The sequence below is a fragment of the Pipistrellus hanaki genome, assembly GCF_964339955.1.
Source record: "Pipistrellus hanaki genome assembly, chromosome: 1".
Lineage (NCBI taxonomy): Eukaryota > Metazoa > Chordata > Mammalia > Chiroptera > Vespertilionidae > Pipistrellus > Pipistrellus hanaki.
The window spans coordinates 41,953,181-41,966,309 of record NC_140503.1 but is presented as its reverse complement, the minus strand read 5'-3'; the positions used below and the strand labels follow the sequence as shown (position 1 = coordinate 41,966,309).

Below are 13,129 nucleotides of genomic sequence, written 5' to 3'. Positions count from 1 at the left end.
CTGGTCTTTATCCTCATAAGGTCCACATGGGAGAGGGCATGCATGAAGAAGGGAGAAGCATTGAGAGGCTGGTAGCTGCCGCCACTTAGGCTGGTCTTTGACTCAGGAATATAAAAGAAAAAAAAATTTTTCAGGGAGAATTAAAACTAAGTTTTTTAGTTGTTTAGTATTATCTCATTTGCTCCTCTCTCAATATGAGGAAGGGCAGACATAAATATTATTCAAAATTCAAAACAAAGCTTAGTGACAATTGATTTGCCCAAAGTAAAAAACCTTTGATGTGGCAGAGCCCAGACTCATACCATGTCTGGCCTGGCTCTGTGACCTTTGCTGGTCCCTGTGTGTTCAGGCCTGAGCTGTGGCTGTTGTCTCTTTACCATCCACTACCCTGTTCTGGTCCCCGGGTTCCAAGACCAACACCTATCCTCTTACTGGCATATAACCTCCCTTCTGTTTCTGAGAAGCGTTTTCTTCTTTCTTTTATAAAATCTGTAGCTTATGGAATGGACAGCCGACCGCCCATGGCAATTTTTGAGTTATTGGATTACATAGTCAATGAGGTAAGTACTGCATAGTTTCCGTGACCCTGGAATCTACTTGGTCCTCTTAAGAAAAACTCACAGTTGAATTGACTGGGAAACCCGTGAGTCATTCCCACAATATGGGCTGCTTGGGACCCAGGATTCCTGGGTTCTGCTTTGTGCATCATGCTTTTGGAATCGAGTTGCTGGTTTAGAGGCTGCAGGAATCCCTTCCCCAGGGAACATCTTCAGGTAAGTTTGAGTCCATCCTCTTTTCTCAGATTCAGGAGCCTCCACCTTACCCATTTACGTTCTCACTTCTTCATTTCTTGTGCACTTTCTGTGTGCTAAGGACTGTGGGGTGGCAGGGATGTGGCGTAGATCTGAAGATGGGAAAACCCAAAGTCCCTCGTCTTAAAGACTGTTATTAGATTGTCTAGGGCCGTGGTCGGCAAACTCATTAGTCATTGGAGCCAAATATCAACAGTACAACAATTGAAATTTCTTTTGAGAGCTAAATTTTTTAAACTTCTTCTAACGCCACTTCTTCAAAATAGACTCACCCAGGCCATGGTATTTTGTGGAAGAGCCATATTCAAGGGGCCAAAGAGTCACATGTGGCTCGTGAGCCGCAGTTTGCCAACCACGGGTCTAGGGGAAGCAAACAATGCATTTATAATTGCAATATTAGGTTTTGTCTTGTACCATTTAACGGCAATGAACAGTCTGCGAGAGTGGCTCAGTTGGTTGAGCCTGTCCCATGCACTAAAAGGTTGTCTGTTCGATTCCCAATCAGACACAGACCTGAATTGCTGGTTCTATCCCTAGTCCAGGAGCATATGGGAGACAACTGATCAATGTTTCTATTTTTTTCTTTCAATGTTTCTTTCTAACATGGCTATTACTCTCTCCCCCAACTTCCCTCCTTTCTCCCCTCTCTCTCTTTCTTTGCCTTCCTTCCTCTCAATCTCCGTCCCTTTTCCTCTCCCCTCTTCCTCTCTCTAAGCATGTTCTGAATGAGATTAAAACAATAAAATAAAATAAATTAAGAAATGAACATAAAAAATTATAGCGTTGAAATATGGAAAATATTTACTATAAATTGTTGCATTCAAAAAAGCAGATTATAAAATAGTATGTATATTATATATAATCACTCTCTCCTTTCCTCTCTCTAAAAATCAAATTTAAAAAAAGTATATATGGCCGGGACCGGTTTGGCTCAGTTGATAGAGCGTCGGCCTGCGGATTGAAAGGTCCTGGGTTCGATTCCGGTCAGGGCATGTACCTTGGTTTCGGGCACGTCTCCAGTAGGGGATGTACAAGAGGCAGCTGATCGATAATTCTCTCTCATCGATGTTCCTAACTCTCTATCCCTCTCTCTTCCTCTCTGAAAAATCAATAAAATATATTTTAAAAAAATAGTATATATGCATATATGTGCATATAAAGTCTGGAAAAGCAATACAATACAGATAGAATTACAGATGATTAAAGGTTGTGTTTTTCTTTGCTTATCACTGTTAGCTGACTTTAATATAAGGAATACATATTATTTGTAAATATGTATACCAGTATGTTTAAATGAAAAAAAATGATAGCTCTGGCTATGTACCTCAGTTGGTTAGAATTTTGTCCCAAAACGCCAGGTTGTGGGTTTGATCCCCAGTCAGGACACATACAATAATCAGCCAGTGAATGCATAAATATGTGGAACAAATCGATGTTTCTCTCTTCCTTTAAAAATCAATAATTTTTTTAAATGGTTAAAAAAGAAAAGAAAGGATCAAGGAAGGAAGAGATTGATAAGCATTCATCAAATTTGGGTGGGCTTGGATGGGAAGCTATGGACTAGCACCATGGTTGCTTAAGGGGGTGGGCAGGGCTGGAGGACTGGGCTGCGGCTCAGGACAGGATTTCTGAGGATAGGCCAGCACTCTTGGCCTCAGGAGCAGCATGGATAGTGGACAACATGGATAAGCTCTGGTGTGTTTGGAAGGTAGTTGAAGGCCCCCATTCAGCTGGGGGTGTAGGAAAGGGTATCATCCTGTTTTCTTCTTCCTCAAGAGACCAGTGGAATAACTTTTCTTACTTTCTTACTGCTCTCTGAAACCAGATCCCAAAAGGCTCATAAATGTCCCCTTATCTATTACAAATTCAACAGCGAAGATCCTGGCACACCCCAGCAGTTAAGAAATCACTGTCTCAGGTTAACTGACCCCTCTTTCCTGACTGCCCAGTGTTAAGCTCAGCACCATGGGACATAGAAAAGAAGTCCAGGATCTGATCTTGGCTGCTTAAGGACGCAGAAAAGGCCGTGTGCTGTGCATTTGTGGTAGTCAGGAAAGCCATCCTCTGCTGCTGCTGGGACCGTAGCTAAGAGTGGTGCTTGGTGGGAGCCACAGTAAGGGAAGAGAGCGCCTGAGGTTATAATGAGCTGCCAGTTGCCTAGTATGCACCGCTTTCTTCCATATTTCCACATTTTCCTAATCATTCTCCGAGCACTGCTTGGGTGGGTCCAATAGGTTTTGTTGTCTTTTCATATAGATGAGGCTCCAGGATGAAAGTGGTTCAGATTCTTCCCACCTAGTGCTATTCCTCCCTTAACACCTTCTTTTCCCAACCCTCAGACCTCAGAACTTTCCCGGAGGCTGGGCTGCATGGTGACAGGTGCATGCACCTGCTCTGGTGCACATTCCCTCCCTTACCTGGCCCCTCCTACTCAGCACAGCCTGGCCTCTGGAGGCCAAGCTCTGGTTTCACCCATGAATGCTCCCTTCATATTTCCCTCAGCAGCAGAGACAGTCTGCAGGGTGGGCCTAAGAGCTGGGTTTTAGTCCTAGACCTCAGATTAGGCTTTTTCACCGGATGTTCTTATAAGGCATTCAGGGGAAGAGGGATAGGCTAGAATTTTTTGGTAGTGTTATTATTTAACTTTTAGCCTTGAGCCACCTGTTTATTTGGGCAACCCAACAGAACAATGGCATCCTGGGTTGGGTCTGGGTGTCAGCTCACGAGGAAGGTCGCATGGGGGGTGGGGGGAGGGTCATGTTTTCTGAGCTGTGGTGCATAGGAGCCGGGCGCTGCAGGGCCTCGTCCTGTGTAGCCCTGAGTGATGTCCACCATGCACCCTTGGAAAATGAGCTGTGGCCATGTTCTTGCTCTGGTGACTGCAAACAGCTTCATTCCAGAAGTGAGCCTGCAGCTAACATTCTCCCAGCCCCAGCCCTCTGCCAGTTAATGTTTTATTAACCTTTCTCTGTTGCTCCAGGCTTAGAAGGGGGATACACATTTTGTTGAGCTCGTTAGCCTTCCCTGACTTTCACAGGTGCTGCCAGAGCTGGAGTGTATCTAGTGGTTGCATATACCCCTAGCTGCTGCTGTTAATTCCTGCTATTTCCATGCCACATTCCAAGGCTTACTGTCATAGTGTGAGGTGGAAAGGGTCATGAGGCCCTCCTCATTTTATAGAAGGGTAAACTGAAACTCAAGAGGAACAGTGATTTGTCAGTAACTAAAAAAGTGAGTGGTTCTAACCGGTTTGAGACCAGTGGTTCCACCACAGTGACCCAGCAGCCAGCCATTGGCCCCGACCCTTGACCTTTCCTTGACTGGATAAGGGCAGCACTGCCCAGAGACAGGGTTGGGGAGGAAAGATGCCTGGCGCAGGAAGCCAAACATTTGCTTTCTTAAAAATTTGTCTTGATTTATTTATTCCTCACCTGAGGATATGCTATTCGTTTTGAGAGAGGAAGGGAGAAAGAAACATTGATTGGTTGCCTCCTATATGCACTCCTACCAGGGATTGAACCCAAAACCCGGGTATATGCCCTGACTGGGAATTGAACCCGCCTCCTTTCGGTGTATGGGATGACACTCCAAGCAACTAAGCCACACTGGCCAGGGCAGGAGGCCTGACATTTCTTATGTGTTGACATGTATTTGCAGCCCCCTCCAAAACTGCCCAGTGGAGTATTCAGTCTGGAATTTCAAGATTTTGTGAATAAATGGTAAGTTGGCTCCCTGTTATCTGGAAGAGTACCCCATTTTTGTAAGACTCCCCACCCCATCTGACAATGGCAGTCGGTAAAATAGCCACTACTTTTGGCACCTGCTTTACATGGATTGGCATACTGCCTTTTGACCTTAGTTCAGCCAGCATTTATCCGTGCACTGTGGGCATGGCATTGTGCTATGAACAGGAAGGTGAACAAGGCTCAGGCACTCCTCAGAGCCTCTGGGGTGTGGGGACAGGCAAACTTAAGTAATTGGAGTTAGAAGCAGCTCCAGGCAGCAGCTCTCATGTTATCTTTCTTCTTTTAAGCTTAATAAAAAACCCTGCAGAGAGAGCAGATTTGAAGCAACTCATGGTAAGTCCATTTATTTCAGATTCTTACACTACCTGTTTATTCATGTTCTCCTCTGTCAGCCATCCACCCAGTACTTCCTGAGTCCACTCTCTGCTCTGCCTTGCTCACGGCAGTGCACTGGCCCTGCTGCAGGACACCAGAGATCAGTCCCCTCCGTCCTCCCTCCCATCGGTTTGAAGGGGAAACTGGGCTGGCCCTGCAGACCCGGGAGCCCAGGAGTCACGGGGACAGGGCCGTTTTCTTCCACTGCCGGTCTCATCTCCTACCGTATTCAGCACTGCCCCGTGCTGCTCTCCATCTCCTTGCCGCCTCCTGTTTGGTGGTGGTGGGAGCCGGAGGAGTTGGGAAGTACTAATACGAATATGAGCTTACATGGCTTGTAGAGCCCGTACAGTGTAATACCCACTTTCAAGTCCATCAGTTCCTTCTGACAATGGAATGAGACACTGAAGGCAGAGCTACTGTCCCTATTTCAGAGCCCGAGAGAGCAGGCTCAGGAAGTGAGCACATTGCCCCAGGCCTCACAGCTGGTGTGATGCGCAGAACCAGGCAGAGCTGGACTTTTGTTCTTCAGCTGGTCCTGCTTTTCTGGCCCCCACTGTTACTCAAGGGCAGGCTCCAGGAGCTCCTTCCAGATGGCACAAGCTCTAGACCTACTAAGACTCTTGAATTTTCCTTGTTGGTGTTTTTTTAACATCACTTCCTCTTTCCTCACATGCAGGTTCATGCTTTTATCAAGAGGTCTGATGCTGAGGAAGTGGATTTTGCAGGTTGGCTCTGCTCCACCATCGGCCTTAACCAGCCCAGCACACCCACTCATGCGGCTGGTGTCTAAGCATTTGGGAAACAGCAAAGAGCGAGTCCCTGCCAGTGGCATGTCATGTTGCTCTCGGGCCTTTCCCGTGCCTCTGTTCAGATTGCATTTCACATATGACAAAGGATGAAGAACTCAGCATGTGCCAAAATTCTGTGTGTGTCATTTTTAATATTACCATCCTTATTCTTACTATTGTTATTCCCTAAGTGGATTGGCTTTGTGCTTGGGGCTATTTTGTGTGTGTCGATGATCAAAACGTGCAACATTGAATTACAGTGAAACCTTGGCAACTGTGAGTAGTCTTTCTTACTGAATATTGCACTGCTCTCCCCTCACCATGATTGGCTGGCCACCTGTATTTTGGGGGATTCTTTTGACACTTGGTGGTACTTCATTCTTGCTGGGCATACCTTCTTTCTACTTGAGGAAGGAGCCTTGTGAGAGCCTTCACAGGCAGTGCATGTGAAGCATGCTTTGCTGCTATGAAAATAAGCATCAGAACGTGTATGTCATGATATTTTATTGTTTTTTGCTTTTGGTATAGAATTAAACAATTTCCATCAAAATCTAGTCAGAGCCCTTCACTGCCATGATAATTGGGGCTTCACCAGTCTGTCTACTCTGATGATTTATAGACTTCTGGTTGTATTTCTATATTTATTTTTAAATATACTATGTGGATACTTAGTAGTATACGTCTCTCTAAGTTTGGATTAGTGTTTCTAAAATGGTGGAGTTACTTTGAATATTACAAGTGTATCAAGGCATTAAAATGTATGCGATTCACCTTTCCCCAAATCCAAGTAATGATGCTATTGTAAACAACAGTGTGTATAGTGCCTAAAAATTGTACGAAAATCCTTTTAACCATTTTAATGCAAATGTTTAACAAATCTAATCTCTTATTCTAATAAATATACTATCAAGTTAAAAGGCTGAAAGATTTATTTCTACTTTTGTGTCAGAATATTCAGCGTCTCTAATACGTAAGAAATCAGGTGATTTAGCCAAGCGTTATTTGTGAGGGGAAAGATAAAAGATAGGAGGAAGGGGGTCTGAAAGGCGAAAATGCCACCCTGAGGACATCACTGCTTTGGACTACTAATGGGGCTTCCTGAAATTCCAATCTTTGGATTTTGTCCAACTCTTCTCAGCAAACACCCTAACCTGTGAATCTTCCAACCACCTTTCCTGTGGACCTGTGAATAGATCCCATCTGCTCCTTCTGTCTCTCTCTCTAAGGGAAAAGCAGTGGGGGGTGGGCTGGTAGGGTTGCCAGCATGCTCGAAGAAGCGCCTTGCTGGTGGTGAACAGGGCCTGACGGGCATTGGAGCCTCCACTGGGATGGTCTGTCCATGCTGCTTGCTCCATCGAGCAATGGTTTCCCTCTTTCACTGGTTATCCTCTACACCAGTGTTTCCCAAACTTTTGACATATGTGTACTCCTTCTATAATTTTCGTAACGCTGAGTACCCCTCGTACTCATGAGAACGTGAATTAGGCGCAGCTAAGCACGGTGCAGTGCATATCCCCACCAAACCCCGGTGCAACGCGTACCCCCACCAAACTCTTCCCGTGCCCCTGGGGGTACACATACCACACTTTGGGAAACACTGCTCTACACCTTTCTGGAGAGGAGGAACATCTGGCTTTGGTTTTGCTATGTCTGTGAGGTGGCAGTGAGGTCACAAATAAAGCTTATATTTGAGCTGGCCACTGGTCCCCGTTCCTTCTTTGAAAAGTGACTTTTGAATCTTGAGGTCCAGGTGAGGCTGCCTGGTCAGCACCTCTTCAGACCTCATTTTCTTTTTGTCAGGGCAGGTTATAGAAAGCCAAAGAAAATACACAGATGGGCAAAAGAAGGGTCACAGTTGTGAATACGCCAAAGTTTATTCTGATGTTATTTATTCATTGTTTTTACATACAAATGACTGTAAACCTACTTTTGCCACACCCTGTATATTTAAAAACAAAAAGCCTATTTTCAAATTAAAAACAGAATTTGGATAAATCTCCTGAGCAGATAGATAGTGCCACTCGGATCTATCAGAGCTTTGGAATTCAGCCAGGATTTAAAAAACTGGTGAGGGTTGTACACTGCTGCCTCAGCTAGTCAATATTTTTTTTCTTGCTATGAGGCTAATATCTTTTGTAAGCAGGCTAACTTATACATTTTTGGCATATAAATATTCAGGCTGAGGTTTAAGATTCACACCTTCATACTGCCTTTTGCTAATAGGTAAAATGCAACCGCTACTGAGAATGTCTCATTAAAACGGGAAAATTCTATCTGAGACGGAAAGAGTGATGTAATCTGTATCTTTTGAGGAATGTTTTTAAATTCTCTATTCACATCCAAAGGTATTATTACATTTTGAGAGGCAAAAGATTTTTTTCCAGTAATTATTAAGATCTCATTCTCAAGAATGATGCTCCTTGCATCAGTCTTGCTGTGTTTTGAGTTCTACATGCCAAATTCCTTCCTCAAACTTCTTACTGAAACACCAACAATAGTTGGGTTTTTCAGTATCTTATTAGCATCTCACAGGAACCTGTAAAAATCATGAGAACAGGTACAGATATCCTCATTTAACAGATGGGAAAATGAGAGTTGCAAAGATGTGAGAGGGCAAGCGATCAGATTTTCTAGCTCTTAAAAACGGATGCTCATATTTTAAGTTAGATGCCCAAAATGTATGCCTTGAGGCTTTTCATTGAAAAACCATCTTCACATTGTTTTCTAAGAAGCATCATTTAAACTTCCTGCTACCTTCTATAAGAGTAGCTCAAAATAACTAATGAAATGTTGACTAACAAACATATCCATGCTCTGAGTTCTTCTGGAACAGTTACATAAGATGTTCTGCTTGAGGTTCTTTCTGTTTTGTTTGGCTTTTCTGTTGCATGGACAGGGCAAATCCTATATAATAAAGGAGTAATATGCAAATGGACCATCATTCCAACATACAAGATGGCCACCACCAGATGGCTGGCAGAGGAGGGCAATTGTGGGCGATCAAGCCAGTAGGGGAGGGCAGTTAGGGGTGACTGGGCCAGAAGAGGGCAGTTGGAGGTGACCAGGCCTACAGGGGAGGGCAGTTAGGGGTGACTGGGCAGGCAGAAGAGGGCAGTTGGGGTCCACCAGGCCTGCAGGGGAAGACAGTTGCGGGGGAGACCAGGCTTTCAGGGGAAGACAGTTGCGGGGGAGACCAGGCTTTCCGGGGAGGGCAGTTGGGAGGACCAGGCCAGCAGGGGAGGGCAGTTGGGAGGGACAAGACCTGCAGGGGAGGTCAGTTGGGGGGACCAGGCCAGCAGGGGAGGACAGTTAGGAACAATTGGGCCAGCAGGGGGTGGGGGGGGAAGGGAGGGTAGTTGGGGGTGACCAGGCCTGCAGGGGAGGGCTGTTAGGGTCAATCAGGCTGGAAGGGGAGCAGTTAGACGTTGATCAGGCTGGCAGGGGAGAGGTTAGGGGGTGATCAGGTTGGCAGGCAGAAGCAGTTAGGGGCAATCAGGCAGGCAGGCGAGTGGTTAGGAGCTAGCAGTCCTGGATTGTGAGAGGGATCCCAGATTGGAAAGGGTGCAGGCTGGGCTGAGGGACACTCCCCACCCCCAGTGCACGAATTTCGTGCACCAGGTCTCTAGAAACTTTCATAAAGTAACTACTTAACTGTACTTTCAATGGGAAAAGGACAGTATGCAGAAATAAATCTCAACTTCAAACACTAAGTTTTAACACTTATTCTGTATCATCTCTTTATTATAAAAAATCCAATCTCCCAAGCATAGTGATTCCTTCTTTAATGGCACATTTTTTTGTAAGTTCAGAAATGGGCTGTACTGTTTTCCCCAGAGGGACTGAAATGCTTCTCTTGTTGCTATCTGGAAACCAGCTAGCTGCATGTTGGCTACTCATCTACAATTTATTTCTATGCACATTTTATCACTGTGATGTCTCAACCTAGAAGTGATTACAGCCACACAAAACAGTCCGAAGTGGGCAGTGTGTTGCGATGTCACTGAGAGGTGGCAGCAGCTGGTGCTCTCAAGTGGTGTTTTGTCCTCATCTTTCTCTCCTAGACTTTGGCTATGTTTACAGGGTTCAATGGTATGCAAACAGCCTTTAATTGGTTTGCTTAAAAGAGGCATTGTTGATTGAAAAGGCTGCCTTGTACTTACACTCTGCCCTTTTGGCAAATGCCAGACTTGCTCAATAGCATTTCAGAGGAAATCTTCTGTTTTGAACACAACTACTGGATCTGACCAGAATACAGACACAGCACCACCCATATTGCTCAATGCTAAGACACTGCATCTTTGCCTTTCTATATGTCACTAATTTTTGTTAAATATTCTGAAATTTGAATTATTGTCAACATCCTCCTAAAGTTCTTCCTTTTAAAGCAGGCCATTGGGCCTAAGGCAAGAATACTTTAGAGAGAAAGTTTCTGCGACTTAGAAATTTAATTTGTGTAACTAACCCTGGCTCTTTCCCCACTTCACGAATCTGATTCCTCTTCCTCCTCCTCCTCCTCCTCCTCTTCTGGTGCACGGCTCCTTGTGCTCAACTCCAGTGCAGTTTGGTTGATTGAAGCTTCATTGTCTACATGCACCACCATCTGCTTTTAGCCAAGGACATTATGAATTAGTAGGAGAACACTAGTCTCAAAACAGCAAATTCTTAAAAATGGTTTAAAACCAAATCTCAATTGTATATTCATTCCCAGTATTTACCATTAAGAGGTATGGCCACTTTCTTGCTTCTCCAAAGCCGTAGGTGTGACAGAATGTTACCTGATTTACAACAATGGTTCTTACATAAGAATTATGCTGCTTTCGAATGGGTTTAAGTGGCTTCACACACAACTGAGAGAGCTGTTAAACTATGGTATATTTAGAAAGTTGATTTTACTGATTAAATGAGGGCATTTGGTAAGAGGAGGATACAATGAAGATCAGAACTCACTTTTTAGCACTATGCTTTGTAGTTGAAGCTACACTATTTTTGAACACAAACTTATTTGTGGAGCAGCAAGAGGTGTGACATATCCTGCAAAGATCTCTACTCTCCCTGTGTTCATTAGAGTAATGAGAGGATGGATGACTAGGATGTGGAGGCAATAGAAGTACCTAATAAATAAGTCAATATTAAATCAATTAAGGTGTAACCAGCAAGGCTGTTCCTTGACTAAAACAGTAATATTGAATAGCCAGCTTATCAAACTAGAATATTCTTATCAGTGCTTCCCAGTCCTTTTGGCTTGATAATGTAATTTACAACAATGACAGCAGAATGGACTTGGCATTTGCCCCCTAGGCCCACACTTGATTAAGCTTACATCATGTGACTGTTCCTGTGCAGCTGGAGAAGACGGCATCTTATCCTCTCTTCCAGAACTAATCATTGATTGAAGGGCCAATTCTTCAACCTAGAAAAGAAGAATTAGAACATTTTCCTTACTATTCCACTGATGTGGGAAAATTTACTGTCCATGCTGTAAAAGGTTGGCATCACAAGTGAAAACAGTGTAATCTCCCTGCAGCTCCCAGGAGAAGGGTGGGGCTCTTAAGCTTTCCCTGCCTTTTAAGAAAATGAGCAAAGAAAGCCTCCGGCCCCGTTCCTCTGAGGTGCACAGGTGTTCTGACCGAGCCAAGATCCACTAGCCCAGACCAAGCGGTTCGGGGAAGAAAACACAAGTGAGCCCTTTAAAAAGCCAAATGTCAAATTCTGATTCCACTGAGGGCAGATTCCTTAGGCTTGAGCTTCTCTAACTAGTACTGAGAAACTGAAGGCAGGAAAAATGGAAGTGTTTCCAGGAGCATAAAGAAACTTAGGCTTCGGAGGTAATTATCAACACACACACACACATTAGGTGCCTTTGCGGCCCTGTGGTGCTTTGAGAACGTAAGTAACTGTAGGCTACCACAACTGTCCTGAGGAAAAGTGCATATTATTTTGATACATATCACAGTTGTGTGCAATCCTTTTCAATTTACAAAGGGCTTTCATTTGGAGTAGGAGTTATCAGGACCATTGTACTGGGGGTGAATTACGCAAAGATCTGGGGAGAGGTACTGATGGGCCTAAATTTCTACTCGCAGTCAAAGCCGTGTATTCAGTCATCACTCCAGGAAGAAAAGCTATTGGGAACTCGGAGACAAGTCTTTTCTCTCGGGCCTCGTTGTCTTTTTTCGCACAATGGGAGAATGTGACAGTCTCTTTAGCTTTGCAGTACTAGAGCTGTTTCAAGCGGCAATACAAGCGGGGAAATAGCGGCTAGTAAATGCCACGCGAGCTCCGGAGGAAGAGGCCGGTGGGCGGGGAGCATCCACACGAGCCTCCGGGAGGTGGCGCTTCCCGAAGCTCCCGCATTTCAGGAATGTCGGGTGTGGGGATGAACTCGCCAAATGTGCAGACTGCTGAGCCTCAACCTACACCTACATGATCAAGGGCCTTAATTTTAAAAACAAGCTTATCAGGGGCTGGTAAGCCACCAGATCAGCGCCCCAACCGCCTGGTGAGAGCGGGATCGCCAGCAACACGGGGCCGCTTCCGGCACCAGGGGCTCGCGCAGAGCCGGGCTGGCGTGGCGGCAGGGGGCCGCGGGTCACCTTAAGCCGGTTCAATTGGTCGTGCAGTGCCGTCTGCAACCGGAGCAGCGTCTCCTCTTCCTTGCGCAGCTCCTGGAGCCGGCTCAGCATCGCGTCTCCACACGCCCCGGTGGCTGGGCGCTCAGTGATGACGTCACAGCGCCCGCGTCACCGGAAACGGAACAGCTGGCCGGCTGCACGTGGGCTGGAGCGCTTCCTGCCCGCTCCACCCAGCAATGAAGGGGCTTTTAAGGTTATAAAACCTGACCTGGAGTAATGACCAGGATTCCGAAAGCACAGGCCGTTGGAACCGTAAAGAATATGAAGGTAAAAATGCTCAAGAATCGCCTAGCCAGTTTGGTTCAGTGGATAGGGTGCCGCCTGCAGACCAAAGGGTCCCGGGTCTGAATCTTGGTTGCAGGTTCCTCCCTGATCTCACCTGTGTCTTCCCTCCCTAAAAATCAATGGAAAAATATCCTCCGTGAGGATTAAAACTCAAGTACCGTGTTTCCCCAAAAATAATACATCCTCTGAAAATAAGACCTACTTACAGGTTTCCGAGTGAAATATAAGGCATCCCCCCAAAATAAGGCGCCCCTAGGCTGAACATGAGATATTTGGTCCACTGATTCTGAAAGAAATGGAGTCACAAGAAATTCACCAGGAAATTCAGGAATTGGATTGTTATGATGTTCCAGAAGATATGATTGTCATTGAATAAATGAATAAATTCTTGATACTGTAGGATTCAGTTTGTATGGTTTGTGTTGACAACTACCTGTACTACCGTACTACCGTACCATATACAGGTAATAAATTTCCTTTATTTTCAT

At 45.2% G+C, this 13,129-nt stretch overlaps 2 protein-coding genes across 3 annotated transcripts in view; one reads left to right on the top strand and one right to left on the bottom strand.

The window, feature by feature from the left end:
• The window catches only part of MAP2K1 (mitogen-activated protein kinase kinase 1), an 82,002-nt gene extending 75,350 nt beyond the window's left edge, over positions 1–6,652 (top strand). Inside the window, exons 8-11 of the mRNA XM_084887775.1 lie at positions 496–560; positions 4,470–4,531; positions 4,846–4,891; positions 5,613–6,652. Of these exons, the coding sequence (XP_084743901.1) occupies positions 496–560; positions 4,470–4,531; positions 4,846–4,891; positions 5,613–5,726 (287 nt within the window). The 3' untranslated portion in view covers positions 5,727–6,652. The remainder of the gene's footprint in view (positions 1–495; positions 561–4,469; positions 4,532–4,845; positions 4,892–5,612) is intronic.
• A 2,783-nt stretch (positions 6,653–9,435) lies between these two features.
• SNAPC5 (small nuclear RNA activating complex polypeptide 5) lies at positions 9,436–12,739 on the bottom strand. 2 transcript variants are annotated; one of them, XM_084888365.1, is made up of 3 exons: positions 12,318–12,739; positions 11,045–11,134; positions 9,436–10,327 (listed from the first exon to the last, which is right to left on the bottom strand). In XM_084888365.1, the coding sequence occupies exons 1-3, from the start codon at positions 12,405–12,407 to the stop codon at positions 10,205–10,207; spliced, it is 303 nt and encodes a 100-aa protein (XP_084744491.1). In that variant the 5' UTR covers positions 12,408–12,739; the 3' UTR covers positions 9,436–10,204. The 2 variants fall into 2 exon arrangements, with proteins under 2 accessions (XP_084744491.1, XP_084744492.1); XM_084888366.1 differs by having other exon boundaries at positions 9,436–10,324; positions 12,318–12,473.
• Positions 12,740–13,129: the final 390 nt, after the last annotated feature.

Coding starts and splice junctions, on each gene's coding strand:
- SNAPC5 (XM_084888365.1), bottom strand. CDS start 12,407: ATGCTGAGCCGGCTCCAGGAGCTGCGCAAGGAAGAGGAGACGCTGCTC. Junction 11,135..12,317: donor ACCAATTGAACCGGCTTAAG/GTGACCCGCGGC, acceptor CTTCTTTTCTAG/GTTGAAGAATTGGCCCTTCA. Junction 10,328..11,044: donor CACAGGAACAGTCACATGAT/GTAAGCTTAATC, acceptor CTTGGCTAAAAG/CAGATGGTGGTGCATGTAGA.